The sequence below is a fragment of the Coccinella septempunctata genome, chromosome 8 (genome assembly GCF_907165205.1).
Source record: "Coccinella septempunctata chromosome 8, icCocSept1.1, whole genome shotgun sequence".
Lineage (NCBI taxonomy): Eukaryota > Metazoa > Arthropoda > Insecta > Coleoptera > Coccinellidae > Coccinella > Coccinella septempunctata.
The window spans coordinates 19,024,634-19,045,541 of NC_058196.1; the positions used below are offsets into that span (position 1 = coordinate 19,024,634).

Genomic DNA, 20,908 nt, shown 5'->3' on the forward strand with positions numbered 1-20,908 from the left:
TGGGCAGTCAGGAAATCACGTTTTCCTGCTGAACGCTGAAGTCATGTGGTACTCAAAATGAATGCAGTATAGCTTGCTGATATTCTCACCACCCATCGTTGTGATGAGTGTTGTTGTCAAACAAAAAATAAATCGATTAGGAATAATGTAGGTTCATATGTTGAGGAGATCTTGGAACATAGATACATGGAATGGAAAATAAACATTCCAAAGACTGGAGTGGGATGTGCTTCGGACATCATTGGCGCATCAATTTTCAATACGAATAGAATAGAATTCACACATGTGAATTTTTCAATAAAACGCCACTGCCTTAGTGTCGCTCTAGACAGAGAAACATCCCCGAATGTGTGGACTACAAACAATTCATTCGTAGCACTGAATGGCCATTCCATGTATCTATGTTCTAAGGTTGCGATAGTCTGGCAATTTTGCTGCACAACCTTGGTGTGGGTAATATTCGTGAACAAAAATTTCTCATTCATTAAAACTGAGATGTAATCATTTGACAAGATTTTATTCTTGTAGAATTCCACATTTGCATCTAGGTCTGGAATTGAAATACTTTTATGGACTGATTTTTCATCATTCAACCTTCAAGCTGCCACCTTGTGGTCCTGATCGAAAACCACAGGGTTAAACTGTGACTGTGTTCTGCAGGGGTTGTGGATAAAAGCGGGAGATGGCGTAGGCGTTGAACGTGTTAAAAAGAGGTTTGCTTTATTCAAATCTCATAACGATAATAATAAGAATTAATCACCACCGTCTTACTGTTTTGTTCTAGAAATTGGTCGTTTCGGTGTAGTTACTTTTACACGATTGCGATTCTCAGAGCATTGTATAAAGACTTTATACAATGCTCAGAGTGTTTGTAAAGACTCTCTCCGTCCCTTATTTTAAGGGATATGTTACGGCTAAAGATAGGTGTGAGCATAAACTCGAGAACTCGAGGACCGGCTAAGTACGATAAAGTATTCATCTGCGTCAGGGAATTTCATCTTTAGCCGGCTAATGTGCACATTATCCAAAACGAAACGGTTAAAAATGTATTCGATGGACACGTGGAGGGGTGATGTCTTTTGAACAGTCGGAGAGAAGAAGAACACACGCGGCCAAGTTTCTGTTTCAATTTTTAGAATTGAAATATGCAAAATAGCATTGAATGCTATTGTATTGAGGTTTCGTGACATAACGCCCATTGTTTTTCGATTTAATATTTAATAAGTTATTTTCATCTCAATGCCCTTCAAATGGAGTCCAAGTTTTTTTAAATCAATTCACATACAGAATTTGATATAGGTACAGCTTTCCACAAGACAATAGGAACGTGTATAGTCATTTGTCCTGAGAAAAACCAGAATACGACCTCACAAGGAAATGAAATATTAGACATAAGATATAGAGTGTTTTTTCTGTGAACAAAAGTATATTTTTCTACAAGCGTGCGCGTTCAACCTTTTTCCCGCACGCATTCCAAGTTGCAAAGAGTCACTTTCCCAAAGGGTGCGGGAAAAACGCCTGCTATTTCTTTCCCGCACGCATTTGCGTGCGGGAATGGATTAGCAGAGGTTTTTCCCGCACGCAAATATTATAGAGTAAATTAAATTCTATCATGTTTCTATGCATAGAACGTCAACGATGAGAAACCCATAGTAATGACATGCAGAATTACGTCTGTCATTATATATGAATTAATCAAATGAGATATGATCTGTTTCGTGAAATGGATATATTTATATATTTCAAGCGCTTGTAGAAAAAATATTGTTCCTAACTCTTGCGTAAAGTGTCTTGCCGGACTCAACTGCTTGCCCGAACTCTGCTTCGCATCGTTCGGGCAACGGCTGTTTCGTGCGGGCAAGTATCACTTTCCGCACTTGATAGGAAAATAACTATTTCCCCACCAAACAATAATTGGGTTTATGGAAAAATTTTCTACGAAATAAAAAAGATAGTTTCTATAATGTTGCAATTTCTTTCCAACCTCAATACTTTTGCAAAAAAAAAACATTCGTCACGTGTGTCCCGAAGTAATGAATAAACTAAAGAAAATATCGAGAAGCGGTTTCCACTACTGGACTTTTCACGATAATCGAGCCCAGTACTTTCTTTCAACGTTTTCACCTTTATGGTCTAGAATTCTAGAAGTACCAGAAACAGCCAAAATAACGTGATTTGGGATACCTTGTACAGGGTTTTCCACCCTCAGTACAAGAGATTTTTAAAAAATGAATAAATTGTAGTATTCCCAGTGAAAAAGAGTCTGTAGAAAGTTATGGTTTTTAGATATTTTCGAAAATACCCTTATGGCACATTTTCGAAATCGACAAAATATAAAAAATTTTTCTAACACAAATGAAGATATCGTCAAACGGTTTCCTCTAATGGATTCTTCACGAAAATCGAGCCCAAGTTTTTCCCTATCCAGTCTGGTAGTACCAGGAACAGCGAAAATCAAGCAACTTGGGATACCTTTTATACCGTATTCTTTATCAAAGTATGTTAATAAAAAATAAAAACAGAATTACATGAGTTTCATTACCATGACCACAGCCTTCTTAAATAAATAAAGACGGCTGTGCCATGAGTTATTTACACACGACACTTGTTTTGCTATCACAGTAGCATCCTCAGGTGCGTGAGTGAGAGTAAACTTGTCATGGTTAAATAGCCTCGGTTGTGAAAATGTTGGAAGTTCAGTTTTAAGTTCAGTTATAGATTTTCCTTTGTACTTATATTATTCCTAGTAGAAAATATTTATCTTTCATATTTTTTTTTTCAAACTGCAAAAAATTCAATTTGAATTTTCTCACCTGGAAATTCCAATTTCAGCATTTTTCTCTCCAGATCTATGAATGGTTTGATCAGACACATTTTTGGATTATGTTTTTGTGATAAACAAGCTCCATCACTATTCACAATCATCCATTTTCTATCATATTCCAACCCAGAACTGGATATCCTCCAACTTTTTGGCACTTCAAGAGCTCCGCACGATTTCACTGGATATAGAAAGATGTATTTTAGAACACCTGTCACAAACTTATCGTCCCCGGCATTTAATGCCAAGCTTTTACTTATAGTTGGTATTTTCTGCCCTTGGATCTTCAGCTGCGATTCATTTAATTGTGAATTTTTAGTTTTCATACTTTTACACCTGAATCTGTTTTCATAGTTTACTGACAATTCTGTCCAATTCTGCGGTAGTTTTTTTATTATTGGTTTCTGAACAAAACAATCTTCAATTACCCTCAGAGCTGCGTCAGCATTTTCTTTTGTGGACATATAGCCGAATGACACGCGCACTGAACCGGTTGGGACACCATCTACTAGATCGTTCTGATCACCACAAACATGTCCAGCCTGGAAAGTAAATAGTATTTAATTCTTATTCATGATATTTGCGTTCAATCGCACTTACACGAAAGTGTCTTCTGATATCATCTGATGTGAGTTTCAAATGACGTTGGCAGGCTCCAGGATTACATGAGCATCCTGTGCGTATATGAATTTTGTTTAAGCTCAACATCTGCATTACCTTAAAAGAAAAGAAAATTCATTTTTGTTAGGTACTAATTATCGTGGGCAAGTAGGGTATGGAATTTTGAAAGTCGTTGTTTTGTGACTGAACGTATTTCATTCCTTGAACTACTTCATCTTCCGAGTCATCTTCCCAAAATCAAAATATAGGTCCTTTCGTTTGCATAAAAAGTGTAGCACTTTTCTACACTTGATTTTAGTATTCGTTTGCTGATTGAATTTACACCAGTGTAGAGGAGGTGTAGTTCATTTACATCCATAGTCCTTTTGACTATGTGTAGTTAAACTACACTTACTCTACACTGGTGTAAATTCAATCAGCAAACGAATACTAAAATCAAGTGTAGAAAAGTGCTACACTTTTTATGCAAACGAAAGGACCTTATGATAACATATACAATGCTAATATTAACCTCTACAGGGTGAGTCTTTGAACGTACAAATATTTTAACAGTAGATTATAAAAATACAAAAAATTCAAAGATCCCAACTCTTGAAACTGAGTTGGACGTAATGAACATTTGAAGGTTTTGTAAAATAAAGTATTTTTCATATTTTCTCGTACTGGTAAGACGCCGTTTTCGAGAAATTTGATGTAAAAATATCTGTGATATTCGGAACATTGGGTAATTTGGCTGAATGCAACTCTGTTCAAAAGATCCACAGATTTTTAGTGTCATAGACTTAGCTTGGAATTCTGAAGGGAATTTTGTTTCTCCTGGGGTGGCATAGTTCATTGTGAAAACTTAACAGGCTAGTCAGGGCCGAATCGGAAAAACGGTATGGGAAAAAAGTGTTTTCTTTGACCTCAAAAATGCATTGTTGAAATATTTGTAAGAGTCAAAGACTCACCCTGTATATCTTAATTAAATACACTGCTCAAAAAAATTAACGCACATTCTGAAAATCTCAATTTTAATGAAAGTTAACTCTACATTGACTTTATAACTTATTTTGTATGTTCTCTCGGAAGGTTTTGAACGAAACAAGACACATTAAATGAAAGAAAAATTCAGGATTTCACCGAATCTTATGTGAAAGAAGAGAAATGAACAATTTTCAAAATACCGAAATGCTGATAAGTGATTTAATACTTGGTATTTCCACCCCTTGCGTTATTTACAGCTCGGCAACGACGGTTCATACTCAAAATGAGTGATCTCAACATGTTCTGATCTAATCCTTCCCAGATTTCTCCGAAATGGATTCCTAAGCCATTAAGAGTAGCTGGATGATTTTCTGATCTTCTCAGCCTTCTATTCAGGTTGTCCCAAACCTGCTCAATCGGATTGAGATCTGGACTTCTGCCTGGCCATTCCATTCGAGAGACTTCAACCTCTTCAAGGTACTCCTGAACGATGCGCGCACGATGGGGTATGGCATTATCGTCCATAAAAATGAAATTTTCACCAAATGGCACTACATGCTCTTCAAGAATATTCCTTATATACTTATCAGCATTCATAGCTCCACTAGGTCTGTGCGAGTAGTCAAAGATATTCCACCCCATAACATAATCGATCCTCCCCCGAAACCAGTAGTATTCTGGAAATTGCACTGAGCATATCTTTCATGTGGACCTGGTCGTAAGACCCTCCCAGTCAAAAGCAAGATTTGAGTATTATTAATTTGAGTACTGAAGGCATTTCTAACGACGAGGGTGATCCTCCACCAAGATCAGCAGAAGATTTTTGAAGTAGAGATGATATTCCTCCCAGTGCAATTGAAGGACAAGTTATGTACCTATGATTATTTATTTTTTTCTTCAATCATCATCAAGTCTTCGAATATGTTTTGATGAAAGCTTTATTATTCACTTTTTTTTCTCGTTTTCTGCTCTGTTTCTTTGTTTCAGATATCATTTCGAAATGGGAAAAGGATAAAGAGATTTTTATATCGATGTAAAAGAAACCCTTCAGTATTAAAAGCTTATTTTGTAAACAAATTTGACATCACTACACTACTCACGGGGAGACAGGGTTTTTTTACTGAGGTTTTTCCCTAAGCTCTTGTATCATACTCCAAATTGTATGGTGCCCCGTTACACTAACCTTTGCTAAAACTCATACATATGCTATATTGTTTGATAACTAAAAATGTATTGCTGACATTCAAAAGAATATATATATATATATATATATATATATATATATATATATATATGTATATATATATATATATATATATATATATATATATATATATATTCTTTTGAATATATATATATATATATATATATATATATATATATATATATATATATATATATATATATATATATATATATATATATATATATATATATATATATATATATATATATATATATATATATATATATATATATATATATATATATATATATATATATATATATATATATATATATATATATATATATATATATATATATATATATATATATATATATATATATATATATATATATATATATATATATATATATATATATATATATATATATATATATATATGTGGACGTCTGTATACAAGGAAACGTCGATCACAATGGTAGAGGCAGAATCTAGACTCATCTGTGAAGAGAACTCTTTCCCAATCGGCCTCTTCCCAATGGATATGCTCTCTCGCAAAATCCAAACGCGCCCTTCGATGGGCTGGGGTAAGAACTGGGCCTCTTGCCGCGACACGAGGCCTTGAATCATATTCTCTGAGGCGATTTCTTATTGTCTGAGTGCTAATTTGCACCTCATGAGTTTGCTCAAGCTGAATTTGAAGGAGGCGAGCGGTTGCAAACCATCATTTCATAAATATATTCCATAATCCAGAACAGGAAAAAAAAATGTAACTTCAAAGACAAAAAAGTTATGAGAACTTTTCGAAATCATCAAAATCTCAATGTTTGCTAACAACTCGAAAACGAAGGATCGAATGAGGCTACTGTTTTCACTAATATTTGTTTCTCTTAAAAAGAAATCGAAAGGTGTCTTGGGTCTGCTCTAGCTATTTTAGTTTCCGAGATCCCCTCTGGAATTTGGGACACCCTGTACAATATACAGAAATCCTACGTTCTGTGTACTGGGTCTTCTTCTTATTCTAGAATAACTCTAACTTTTCCGATGCAGTTATAAATCAAATAGCTCAGAGAACATGAAATTGCGCATAAAAAATGATAGATCTCCAAAAATCGAAATTTTCGAAAAATTTTATGATTTCTCATTTGAAGGATCCACTTTATTGGAGAAAACAAATTGGGAGAAAGCTTGTAGGTATTTCATTTGAAAATTTCTATGCAAATTACTGGTGACAGCCATCAAGCTGATGCAGACAAATGTCATGCTATTTTAAATTTAAATTTTACATCTTATATGTATTTTAATGGTAAATTCATATGAATCCTGTAGTAGCGCTATAAGCATATTTTTATTGATACTAGCCATTTTGGAAATAATTATAACTATAATACCACTTGTCGCATTGGGGGACGCTTTACGCTTCACTGGAACACATTTAGCTGCTGTTTGTGGACTCATCGCTGGTTTGGTTACATTGCCAGCGAGTATAAGATTGAAATTCAATGAAAGTAGCCCGGATCTGGAGAAACTCCATGGACATACTTCGTTCTTCAAGAAACTTACACTATTTGTATCACTCGTTTTGAATGTTATAGCTGCGACACTTACTGTTGTCGGGCTCTTGAAAACGAAGAACTTTTGTCAAGAATTCGGAAGAATAATGAGGGTAAGTGGTGATTTTGTTTTCTGGGGCGTAGTTATTCAATTTTATTCAATTAAATGGTGTTTATCATTCTCAAAAGATATAATCAGAGGTGTTAGGTTTCAAGGCCCACTATATTGAAACAGAATATTGTTCGAATAAAACGCTAAAGCTTAGGTATGGCTAGAGTGTCGATTCTTCCTTCTCGGAAGCAGTTATCCAATTTTATTTATTGAATTTGTTGTTCATTTTTCTCGACTTCCTACAAAATGGCATAATCAAAAATCATAAGTGGTAGGTTTCACGGCCTACTATATTAGACAATGTTATTCGAAGAAAACGCTTGAGGTTACTTGAAAAAATATCAGTATTATAATTGTTGATAAATTATTTTGCAGGGACATGTGAATTTCAAGTATTAGTAGATCGTTTTAATTTTGCATGATGTACAGATTCAAATTGAAATGCTAAGCACTTCATGACGAAATCTTCATTAAAAACATCTCTAGTTGCAATTTGCTTGGTAGTAGATACCTATCTCATACTCTCTATCAGAGTGGTATATCAGAACATGTCTTTTCTAAGCGCTATTTTATGGTTCATAGGGCGATAAGAAGAATTATGAACAGGAACTCCTGTATGTTATGGCTTTCTATAAATAGCAAAACTGTTTTTACTAGCAACGAAAATTGAATAGTGTTGTTATTATCACATATCCTTCTTTCAGAACCTCAGACCTTCCTATTACTATGTTTAGTTTTCTTATTCTGAATTGTCAAATCTAGAAGGTTACAATCATCCATAACTTCAACTTCCATAGTAAACTTTATATAGGGGTTCAAATCATTGATAAATATCAACACTCTTCAAGGGAGGCACGATACTCATCCCACAGACAGAAAATATCATCTACATATCTATGGTAATATGGGATATCGGATGCAAAACTAATTATTTCTTAAAATAAAGTTCTTCTCTAAGCGATTCATGTAGACCTCTGCTAATAAGGGTGATAGTAGGCACCCCTTAGCTAACCCAACTATTTGTTCATAAGATACCACATCAAAAATTCGGCAGGTCACACAAATTTTGTACTTCCTCATCCGTAAGGTAGGTAACTGTTGAAAAGATCTTTGACAATATCTGGAATCTGGAACCCCAGCAGTCGGAATACTAGGTTTACTACCTACCATAAGACACAAATTTCTCACTATTTTTGATTGAATCTCCTTATTCCTATCGACTAAATCAACACCCCTCTTAATCAAATATTCAAAATTACGTACTATAAAGTGTGTTGAATTGATGTAGCCGATACTTGATGAAAATCCATAATTGAACTTGAAACAGATTATACAATTTTCAAAAAATGAGTTTTTAAAACCTTCACCCACCTGAAGATGCTATTGTGATAGCTACAACGTGTCGTGGTATAAAAACTCATTTTATGGAAATCATATATGTATTCTGTTTTCTGTGTTTCTAAGCCAATAATACAACGACTTCGATAGTTTATGAATAGAGGAATTATAAAACGAGACCACAGGTCGAATAGGCGTCTCTTGTAACTTATGTTTTTTTATGTGGCCATGCATTCTAGGTATTGTAATAAAATTTGCAGAAAAAGCTTTCATCCGTGGCTGGGATAAACACTTGAAGACTCTTTGACACAAAGGAATCAATTTATGATTACCTCATATACTATTATGAGTACTTTTAATTTTTAACTTCTCTCTCCTGATGACAAGTTCACACAGCCTTGCTAAGTGATAAGGTCAACTTCATCACTCAAGATTCTGAATTCTCTCTCCTCGAATACTACATCAGTTGTGTTTAGGACTGATGCAAAAAACCAAAAACAACTGCAGGCACTCTTGTCTTGATCTTCTGATTCTTCAGAAAGTTATTGATTTTCTTATCCAATGTATAGCAGCTTCTCATCGTGTATGCTATCACACCTTTTCGTAACCGAGTCCAGGAAATGACTGAATATACGAAAACTCCAGACATTCTGTAGTCTCTCATAAAATGTGTACTTGAGTTTCAAATTAGTCATACTAATGATTCTACATACATACTTTCCTAATTTCATCTTCCTTTATATAAGCCTTGAGGTATTCCAGAACGGCACTGCTTTTATTGGACAAACGGCACTTATAGACACATAAATATATGATATGTATTTAGGTGCGAACTCCTCTTTCGAACATTGATTATTAAAATAGACTATGGTTCATGTATGTGTTTTGCAACGCAAGCCTCTCGTATTCAATATTCGATATGTTGTACTTGAAATTCAAGGTAATGGAACTTTTCGAAAGCACAAACATCAAAAAGTGGAAAATTTCTATATATGATCCCATGTTACTAAGTTTTCAGGACAATCATAAGTTTCGTGTTCCTTAAACGTTCATTAGATCATCCACATATTACCCACATCTTTCTAGAATATCGTTGTGTTTATTGAGAAATGGGATATCATAGCTCTTATTTGCATGATGCACTGCACACATGTCTTGGTTGAAAATGCTTGATTTCTCCAAAGGAATAGGATGAACAATGATTTCTCTTCACATATCTTCTTCACAACATCTATATATATGCAGGTTCATTTCTATAACATTTGAATTGCCAAAATTGGGATATTTTTCACCTTATACTGACGTTAACTACTTTTCAGGTTTATCATTGTAACACACCCGTAAGAATTTTAGTTAATATGATTCAGTTGAATTTGGATTGTTGTGGAGCTATGGCATACAGGGACTGGTTATCTATAAATTGGAGAATGTATGAAGTCAGCAATGATGATGACGTCATAGAAGAAGACAATGCCGATGCTGTACCATACTCTTGCTGCAACAAAGCGTCAGATATGGCTTGCGGACATTATGACCTAAGGACTTACGGAACGTCTAGCATCCATAGAATAGGTTGTGCGAAATATATAAGACGACTCACTAAGCAATACCTCTGGATACTTTTCACTCTCTACCTGGTAAACATAGCATTAGAAGTACTACTTCTCGTTATCTACTATTCTGATGACGACCAAATTATTACGAAAAGGAGGAAAAGGAAGAACCAACCAAGAACAATGGTCACGGGTTACGCAAGAATAGAGGAGTCTCCATGGGAAGGCATGTCTAATTGTTCTAAAGGATCTGATTTGACCTCAAAGGATTCGAACAGGTTCGAGAGCCCTAAAGACAGCGAAGATAGCGACTCCAACATGAGTGACGGTACAGAAGATGAAACTCCTGAACTAACCAGCTCTCATAAACAGGTGCGGATATTTTCTCCTCTTGGAGAGTCGTCAAAAAGCATAAAGGTGGTTCATGATCCCGAATAACGGTAGAAATACTCTTAAGCTTCAAAATGGAATGTTTCATAAAACAAATACGAAAACAAAAATCTCTATACTTTTTTATTCTCATATACAATACGTTTAATGTTACAAAATGAGCTGACGGTATGTTCTTGAAGGAAATAAATGGTTTGTAATCCCTTACGTTGCTTTCTCAGTAAAAGCAGATAATACAGAAAAAATTAGTATTATCTGGAAAGGTTCATCAAAAGAAACTTTACAAGTCACTCACTCGTTTTATCAGGAATATTTGTCATCTACACTGCGCAAAAAAATTAACGCACATCATGGAAATCTCAAATTTATTCTAACACTGAAGGAATAAAAAAAGAAGATATTATCAGATTTTGAATGTATTGGCTCCATTCTAAAATCAGTTGTTCTCGATCAATTCTAGTGATCAATAGTTTTTCTTTGGTTAAATTTTCTACACTCGATCGCTATGCAACGCGAAACACGCAATTTGACCCAAGAGGAATGTGCCCAAGCGGTAGTTTTGCGAGAAGAATGGTGGACATACACAAGAATTGCAGAAAGGTTTGGAGTTTCCCATACAATAAGTGTGTCCAGAATGTTGCAGCGATTCAGGGAGACAGGTATGAATGTCCGAAGACCAGGACAGGGTAGACCACGGGTAACAACTGCCATTCAAGAACGTTACTTGAGAGTTTCTTCGTTGAGACAACGGTTTGCAACCGCTCGCCTCCTTCAAATTCAGCTTGAGCAAACTCATGAGGTGCAAATTAGCACTCAGACAATAAGAAATCGCCTCAGAGAATATGATTTAAGGCCTCGTGTCGCAGCAAGAGGCCCAGCTCTTACCCCAGCCCATCGAAGGGCGCGTTTGGATTTTGCGAGAGAGCATATCCATTGTGAAGAGGCTGATTGGGAAAGAGTTCTCTTCACAGATGAGTCTAGATTCTGCCTCTACCATTGTGATCGACGTTCCCTTGTATACAGACGTCCACATGAAAGCTATGCTCAGTGCAATTTTCTGAATACTACTGGTATTCAGATTATGGTTATGACTGCTCGCACAGACCTAGTGGTCGTTGATAATGGAGCTATGAATGCTGATAAGTATATAAGGAATATTCTTAAAGAGCATGTAGTGCCATTTGCCCCATACTTTGGTGAAAATTTCATTTTTATGGACGATAATGCCAGACCCCATCGTGCGCGCATCGTTCAGGAGTACCTTGAAGAGGTTGAAGTCTCTCGAATGGAATGGCCAGCAAGAAGTCCAGATCTCAATCCGATTGAGCAGGTTTGGGACAACCTCAATAGAAGGCTGAGAAGTTCAGAAAATCATCCAGCTACTCTTAATGATTTAGGAATCCAACTCGGAGAAATCTGGGAAGGATTAGATCAGAACATTTTAAGATCACTCATTTTGAGTATGAACCGTCGTTGCCGAGCTGTAATTAAAGCAAGGGGTGGAAATACCAAGTATCAAATCACTTATCAGCATTTCAGTATTTTGAAAATTGTTCATTTCTCTTCTTTCACATAAGATTCGGTGAAATCCTGAATTTTTCTTCCATTTAATGTGTCTTCTTTCGTTCAGAACCTTCCCGAGAGAACATAAAAGATAAGTTATAAAGTCAATGTAGAGTTAACTTTCATTAAAATTGAGATTTTCAGAATGTGCGTTAATTTTTTTGCGCAGTGTATTCAGATGCCTACACGTCGTAAAGGGGTTGATGAGACCAGTTATACGAGGAACAAAGCAGTCCTATTAGTATAGCTGATAGTATTGAATAAGTCTTTTTTCTGTTTATCTCTACGAACTATGCATGAACACAGGGTGATTCACAATGAATGGAATCCAGGAAGTGGTGGTACTACTGATACTACTTCTAATAACACGATTGAGCTAAAAAAGTTCTATAAATGTTGCTAACTTGCGGGATATACACCCAGTTGTAATTATAATATAGTGGGTGAGTCTTTGACTCGTACAAATATTTTAACAGTAGATTCTTTAGGTCGAGAGAAACACTTTTTTCCTTTACCATTTTTTCCTAATCAGGTTGTTGAAAAACCATTAAAAAAATGTTCTTTTATTTCTGTCTCACGAACGGTTCTATCGAATGAAATGAATTTCGGAATATAAATTTTCATTTATTCGATGAATCTTTTTCGAACACAAGATATCACCCACGTCTTCCAGTTTTCTCAATATGACCATTACGTACCATAGAAGTACCAAAAATTCAAAGAACCCAACTCTTGAAATAGTTGGACGCTATCTAATGAATATTTTGAACGTTATAAAAGTATTTTTCATATTTTCTCGTATAATGAACCGTTTTCGAGTAATTTGATGTTGAAAAATCAAACAGTATCTGTGAATTACCAGAAAAATTGGGTAATTTGGCTGAGTACAACTCAGTTTGAAAGATCCGCAGATGTGTAGTGTCACAGATTCAACTAGATATTCTGAAGGTAATTATGTTTTTCCAGGTGTGACACATTATGAAAACTTGAAATCTTTTTATCAGGGCCGATTCGAAAAAAAATGGTATAGGGAAAAAGTGTCAGTATCAGTTTTTGTCTTCAGTTGGTCTTTTAGTGATCCGAAACTTATTAAAAATCCTTTAAGACCTAGAATGGTGCATATTATCAGAGACAACCTGTGTCTGATATTATTTAATAATACCACACACCTTAGCTTCTTTATTGTTTTCCAAGACTAAAGACAAAACTAATAAACTCAACAAAAATAATATAATAAATTCAGAAATGAATTCAATTCCTGTCTGCATGCCGCTAAAAACCTTCATTTCATTATATTTCAGACAATAAAACTGTCATCACAAAAAATAATATAGTTTACAAAATTAACTGTGGAGTATGTGAAGGGGCCTATATTGGACAAACTGGAAGAAATCTAAAGACTAGATTGAAGGGACATTAAAGAGACTATCAAAATAGAAAACCATTGACTGGTCTGCCAATCACACCTTAGAAACAAGTCACTAGAGTAATTTTGACAGTATGGAAGTTTTGAGGAGCAATAGTAACAGATATAAAAGTATGTTCTTGCGGAGTCTCTTGAGATTAAATATCTGTCATATCCCTTGAATCGGGCCACGGAATCACAGGAAATTAATTCAATTTATTGTAACATTCTGGGTATAATAAGGGGTAAGGATAGAGTTACGTACGACCCTAGTATAAATTCTACTTTGAGTGGATTTTGACATCTTGACGTTTGACATTTATGACGTGTCGATCGGTTGACATACATTTTTATCGATCATGTGTTTTTTTGCGTTCTCGCATTCTGGTTATAATCTAAGGTATGTCTGTCCTCGATGATATTAATTTGATTTTATTCTGCCTTGCCTTTTGTCAAGAATTTTAATATCTTAACTGAAAGTTTTTGATGTGTAGATGTATTTGCCACGGTTGTTGTTCTGCTTGTTCATTACTCTGTACTGTAAGGTTCAGTTTGAATGTGAGATTTCATTGATTTTCATTGATTTATTTTACATACTACTGATTTTTAGTGCCCTTAGGATGGCCATGAAAATGGCCGAAAGCTTGACAGTATTGAATGAAGAACTGTGACAAAAACCAAACAGACTTTTTACCCGATAATTTTTTCATTCTGTTTTAATAAAAAAGTCGATATATTTTCCATGCTGCATTCAAAAAATTGAATTATTGCCTTTTTCTGCAATTCTGTAGAAATTGACAGTTTCCTTCAAATCTCTGTTTTTCAGAACCTAATATTACTTACTGAAAAATACAAAAAATCTTTCCTTCGACCAATTTCATAAAACAGATCTGAGGTTGTGTATTCCGCTTCTGCGAAATGAACAGTTCTTGAAAGCTTTCATCTCTGCTCAAGATAGCTCGAGGTAAGACTGAACAAAATAATTCGTATAATAAAAAAATACATTCGAAAACGTAATTCTATACAGGTCGTTTCACTTTAAATGAGCTTGTTAAATTTTTCATGCCTCAACTTGTATGAAATATTTCTTTGATGTCAAAATCTTACCTCAGAGTAACCAATAAATTCGCCATTTTCTCTAACCAAATTGAAGTTAACTATCCCACCTTGATGACGGGCATCTTGAAATGTGGTGTCATGATAAAGAATCGCAGCTGGTTTTCCATTAGCATGATGTAACGTGATCAAATTCGTATAGAAATATTTGGCTAAATTAAATACGTGTTTTGAAATTGATTGTATTGTTAATTTCAGTCTAATGAATGTGTTGAAACCTTCATTCAAGGAATAAATTGATAAGTAGGGCAGAGTACCGTCTTCATACCTGAAATAAATGGAAATAATGATTTTTATGGAACAAAATATAGTTTGTGCCAACTATACCTTTTCGAGTTCAAATTGGCGCTGATTAGAATCAAAATGACATTAGTCAAAATCAAATTGGCAACATCAATTTGAAACTGGCATTAATCAATAGCAAATTCGCAATATCAATTTCACACTGGCATTAATCAGATGTAAATTGGCAATAATTAAGATGTCTAAAACACTGGTGTGTGCACTTGTCACTTTTTGCAAGCATCAACATTTCAGAAAATCGGGGATATGGGATCAGTTTCGTGGCGGCGCCACCATGTCATTTGCTTCGTTCCATCCTTGTTCTACCAAAGGAAGTCCAATGATACTCTCTCGTTTTATTTTGTTTAGCGTTGATATCGAATGTCGATCAACGAGTTCAAAATATGAACCGGCCCATTTTGTCAGCTGTTAAGGAATATTTGTGATTTACAGTTTTTCGTTGTAAAAACAAATCTGTCAATATTCCAACACTACTGAATAAGGGTTCGAAGGAGGATTTACTGTCCTTCTTCAAGATAATTTCCGTTTGACAACTTGAATTCGTGAGGGGGTAATTCAATATGATTTTAATAAAACACAGTTGATTGGTCAAATATCCAATATATTCAGATGACAGAAAGGGAATTTTCACTATATCTACTCAGGAAGAATATTTGAAGTAACAGACTCGAATAGATTTATGTATCTCTGATTCTCAATACATGCTCACAATTCACATTACGTATTTCCAATACAGTTTCTTTGAAATATTGCTGAAGTTTCCATAAAACTTAGCTATATCGGTCCCGAATGTTCATTCATCTGATTTAGTTCTGCTTCAAATTCCAACAACACCGAATTCTTAGCTGTAGTTCTTGATTGTCCATACAGAAAACTGAACTTACTGAACGACATGTTGAATGATTGAATGTTCTACAGCTCTTTCTCGAAACTTATACATTTTCACATACCAATAATCGCTTATAAATACACATATTCGTACGTCGTAGGAAAGTATTCAAATTATTTCCAAATATCAAATGACAATGCTCTGTCAAATTCTAAACAGCGCTACCTACAGTGGAAAGAACGAAATTGATCCCATATCCCCACGAAATTAAAAACAAAATCGAATCAGTGAATACACCAGAGTTTTAGACATCTTAGCAATAATTGTTGAGATTAAATCATCTGCGTGAAGCAAAACCAAATCCCTTACGTGTTCAGAATTATCGACGTCAAATACTGTTTGGTTTATTAGTTGATAATATTAGGGACTGGCGGTAAAAGTGCTGACTGAAGAATCCCAGCAGTATTGACTGTGTGAAACACATATACTTGGTTATTGGGACCTATATACTGTACATAAGCATCTCTTAGGAATAAGATATTTCTCTACTTTTTAGTTAGTTATGATTTGCTATTCATTGAGAGTATAGATCGACCTCCGTCTAATTGATTGAAATAATATACGGATTGTTTCACAAAGTGTGTTTAATTGAAGACGAACTTATCCTTAATTTACCTAAAATCTAACAATAATCAATTTCAACCTGGCATATGTCAATTGCAAATTGACAATAACAAATGAGATAGTTACATTCCATGAGGCTTGCTTTGTCAATTTGTACACAACTAATGAAGATGTAAGTTTCAAATGACGTATTTTTGTTTTTTATGTCTTTGAGGCTGCACGTTTTTTCAGCCCTTCTGTTTGATGTATTTGTTCTTTTTATGGTATATTTCAGCGTCCTGATGAAGAAGCCAAAATAGCTTCGAAATATAGACGTATTTTTAAAATGGTTGTTTGATTCAAATAGTCCCCTTTGCCAAGAACCCAAATAAAGTTTCAAGTTATCGAAGTCGGCAAAAGTCCACAATCAAAATAAACAAAATCAAATTGGCAATTCTGAATTTGTATTCTCCATTGGAATGAAATGTATTTAATGAAAAATTTTTATTGAATGATATACTATAAACAGTTAATAACGTAATTAATTAAAAGCATCCGAGAATAACGAATTTCCTCAAAAATCTATATCTTGCATATATCCAATGCAGAAGAAATGAATCTTTGGATATAAGCGATTAATTAACAACCCTCAGCTTACCAATATTGTTATGAACGATATTCTCTAATGTCTGCAAATTCTGGATTCTACCATTTCGTTTCATTTACAGAAACAGAAGATAGCCACAATCATGCGTTTTCTCAATGAGTTATCATAAAAAGAAAGGATTTCAGACCCCCATTGTGTTTCAGAATTAACGTTTAATACTGTTCACTGTTGTGATCCATAATCAACTGGATATTATTTATTTCATTTGGCAAACTATGCAGATAGACTCCGAAAACACTCAATACCTAATAAATACTTTTTAAGTGTTGCAACCAGTAACACTCATCATTTTCGAACGAAAAATATAGAGAAAATGAGCTGGAAAGGTGTGTTGTTCTCTGTGATCAACTGATTCGAACTTTGATGTTCGAATGGGCAAGTTTCCTAAAACTCCAAAATCGAATTTAAAATTATTTATGGAAACCCTTTTCCATTAGTTATCCAACACCTGAAAGATTCGCTTCAAAATTCAGAAATTTCAGAAATACACCCTTCGAAACTTAGTAAACATTCGAATATGTGAAAGCTTGTGACGTAGAATGCCTTTACTAAAGTCTAGTAATTTTTGTTAATTCGACAACAGCGGAACCGATCAAGAAGATATACACAGATTGCATAAAATTGTTTCTGTAATCCGTGTCTATACTTTCTTAAAACCGATGACATTTTGTGTCATTGTTTGTTTTTCTTGTCAAATTTGATCACAAAACTTGATATTTATTACGTCTATGTTGATCAGAAAACTTTCATGACCATTATTGACTCAAAGGGTGTTGCCGGATTGTGAAAATGACGTAGAATGTTCATAAGAGAGCACTTCCAAAATCAGAATTTTCGAAAGTGAATAAGGACAAAATGCAATATGATAAAATTCGAAAAAAATATATTTCGATATATTTGAGGTATAAAGATTTTAATAACATATATTTTGAAATTTAGGAAAATACCCCATTGTACAAATACAATTTTATTTAGTTCATTGTCAATTTGAAATTCATGTTGCCAATTCCACCAATTTGATTTTGACTAATGTCATTTTGATTCTGATTATCGCCAATTTGAATTTGAAAAGTAGTAGTAGAATTCATTTTAGATTTAATTTTCTGACATTCATCTTGTCATAACAAGATACTCCCTGAAAGCGGTTGATGGCTTCTACTCTATATTAACAGAATTGTTGTATAGAAATGATAGAATAGGCTTCAATGATGGAAATAGCCCAATATAAAGATTCATTTTAGTGCTCTAGATCTAACAGTATCACTGAAGCTTTATGTAATGAGAAAGAGAGTTAAGAATTGGGGGAAAATTATAATTAGCTAGCAACATATAATTCAACATTGCTAAACATTAAACGCTTCATTTTCCATTAAATTTTTTTTGCTCCTAGGAACAAAAGTGTTATCATTTTGGCCAAATGTCTATATTTTCTAAGTTTGAAATGAAAATGACCTCAAATGATCAGATTTGAGCAGGAATGTGTGATCAAACTCCATCCGTACCATCCGGTTTGAAAAATAATAAAATTTTTCGATTAGTGAGATATAGTGAGCTATATGGAATATGAATACTCAATTTACGCTCAATAATTTTCGAAAAAATTGATTTTAATTTCAAACTTATTGGCTTTCACTTGGTGACGAATTAGTCAGATTTGAAAACTACCCTGTAATCGGTGATCTTGTGTTTTTCAAACAATTTCTCACCTCACTTCATTTTTCATCAATTTTTTCTACGTTGACCAAGTTTGATTACAATTTTGGATAATTTTCATCAGAAAAAGATATGATATGAAAAAAGCAAAACTGTCCTGAATTAGATATTGAAAAAGTATGATTTGAAATTTGATATATTATATTGAGAAAAGAAAAATCAATTTCTAATATCAATTTGCCTGCAACTTTCGAATTCCACAATTCATGTATAAAAAAATCATTTCAAAAACCAATTTTCTTTTTCATTCCCTAAAAAAAGTTTTCTTTAGAATGCAGTCACTAGTTTCGTTTCAGCAGAATTTTTTATAAACAACTTTTTGAATGTCATGAATATGAAAAATAGTAAGTATATGAATGAGAATGAGTAATCAAAAGGGATCTTTTTCAACATCTTATACAGGATAGTTTTGCTCTTTTCATACGTATCATATATTTTTCTGTTGAAAATAATCCAAAATTATAATCACTTGGTAAACGTAGAAAAAATTGACGAAAAATGAAGTAAGGTATAAATGCGTTTCTGTAAAGAGGATTCATGAATTTTTCTACATTTATTCAACAAAACAAAGTCAGTGCTTTTTGAACAAGGGATTGGGAGGATTTAAAAATATGTTCACCCCAAGAAGATATAGCAAAGGAGCTGCCAAACTTATACCTACCTTTCTGCGAGTGAAGTTTTCAGAATAGCCTCGTTCTCCCTTGCTAGGGCCATCAATACAGTTCCTCCACCGTAATACTTTTTAAGTAATACTTTTTGACTTTCATTTCTTACTAGAAGAGCTCCTACACCAGTGGGATAACCGAACATTTTATAAAATGAAAATGTTACAAAATCCGGCTTGTACGTGGACAGATCCAAATCATTAGAGCCCACAAAAGTTGCGGCGTCGAGAAGAACATACCAACTTCCCGAATTCAATCCTTCAATAACGTTGAGTTGGCCATTGTGAATCCTTTCAATCCAATCCAGAGGAAATTTTGTGCCGGAAAAGTTACATTGAGCTGGATAAACGAAGAGGGATTTAGTGTTCACATGGTGAGGTACGTATTTTATCACAGACGCTCCTAAGAAATCGAAGGCTTCTTGAACTGTTACACATCTCGTAACTTCACTGTAGTTCCTCATCCCCAGAACAGAAGTGTGATTGTCTTCCAGGTGCGCCAGAACACCTTTCTGCCCATTTTGGGATTTAAAATCGAAATTTTCAGCTATGAGTTTCAAGGAGGATGTAGTGTTTGCGGTGAATATAACAGTATATTCTTCGGAGTTTGTATGGAAGTGTTGGAGGATCCTGAAAATAATTTGAGTGGTTTATATTATAAGATTTGAAGAAAAATATGAAACTATGATCATCATAATGTTCTCATTAGCTCATCACATGGACGTTGGTTATGGTTCCAGAATTCTGGTTTGGGTAAAAGTACTTGAGAAAAAGAAGCAAAGTGAAACAAGTGGTTACCAAATACATGGTCCAGGGACATGTCATACTGTGATGGATTCAAACATCTTACTTCTTCGAGACTGTGTATTAATTATTATTATTATTCATACAAATGAGAGTTCAGGTTTAACCTATAAACCGCAGGGAAGCAAACAGGCATTCATTTGCATTTATAGCAATTCCCATAACTGTGCCCTCCTTTTTCAATATTTGGTCGCACTTTATCTAACAATTCATCATATATTATAGTCCATCGAATCCATGAAAGCATTCAGTTGACCTTGGAAATTTCCCAGGGGCTTGCGCACCTCCAGTCAGACTACTTCAGGTTTAGTACTCCACCCCGTCTTGCGCGAGTTCTCAAGTGCCCAAGTTATGATACTTTTGAAATTGCTATCGAATCGGCTATCTTCTAACGATGCAAAGATATACTAGATGTACCATTCGAAATAAGAAAGTAGTAGGCTGTTTCCGGTCAAACCGGAACTTGTATAGGTCTGAAAATATTTCGAGGAGAATTATGAAAAAAATTTCAATATCCCAGAATTTATACGGCATAAAAAACGGTATGAAGTAGAAAAAAAATTACTCCTATTGTCTAAATAATTGTATAAGATAAGACTCATGGCTGATCGCAAAATTAATATATATATAACTTGGTACAAAATACCCAGAGTATTTATTTGCCAAAATAAGGTGGAACTCATCTTGACAGCTCTGAATTT

General features: G+C 34.3%; 2 protein-coding genes across 2 annotated transcripts in view; one reads left to right on the forward strand and one right to left on the reverse strand.

Moving 5' to 3' along the window:
* The window catches only part of LOC123318816 (molybdenum cofactor sulfurase 3), a 51,751-nt gene that overhangs the window by 16,173 nt on the left and 14,670 nt on the right, over positions 1 to 20,908 (reverse strand). Inside the window, exons 3-6 of the mRNA XM_044905561.1 lie at positions 19,401 to 20,033; positions 14,616 to 14,892; positions 3,422 to 3,538; positions 2,814 to 3,363 (exon numbers count right to left, since the gene is read on the reverse strand). Coding sequence (XP_044761496.1) covers positions 2,814 to 3,363; positions 3,422 to 3,538; positions 14,616 to 14,892; positions 19,401 to 20,033 — 1,577 coding nt within the window. The remainder of the gene's footprint in view (positions 1 to 2,813; positions 3,364 to 3,421; positions 3,539 to 14,615; positions 14,893 to 19,400; positions 20,034 to 20,908) is intronic.
* LOC123318817 lies at positions 6,687 to 10,747 on the forward strand. Its single transcript, XM_044905562.1, has 2 exons — positions 6,687 to 7,260; positions 9,917 to 10,747. The coding sequence occupies exons 1-2, from the start codon at positions 6,898 to 6,900 to the stop codon at positions 10,586 to 10,588; spliced, it is 1,035 nt and encodes a 344-aa protein (XP_044761497.1). The 5' UTR covers positions 6,687 to 6,897; the 3' UTR covers positions 10,589 to 10,747.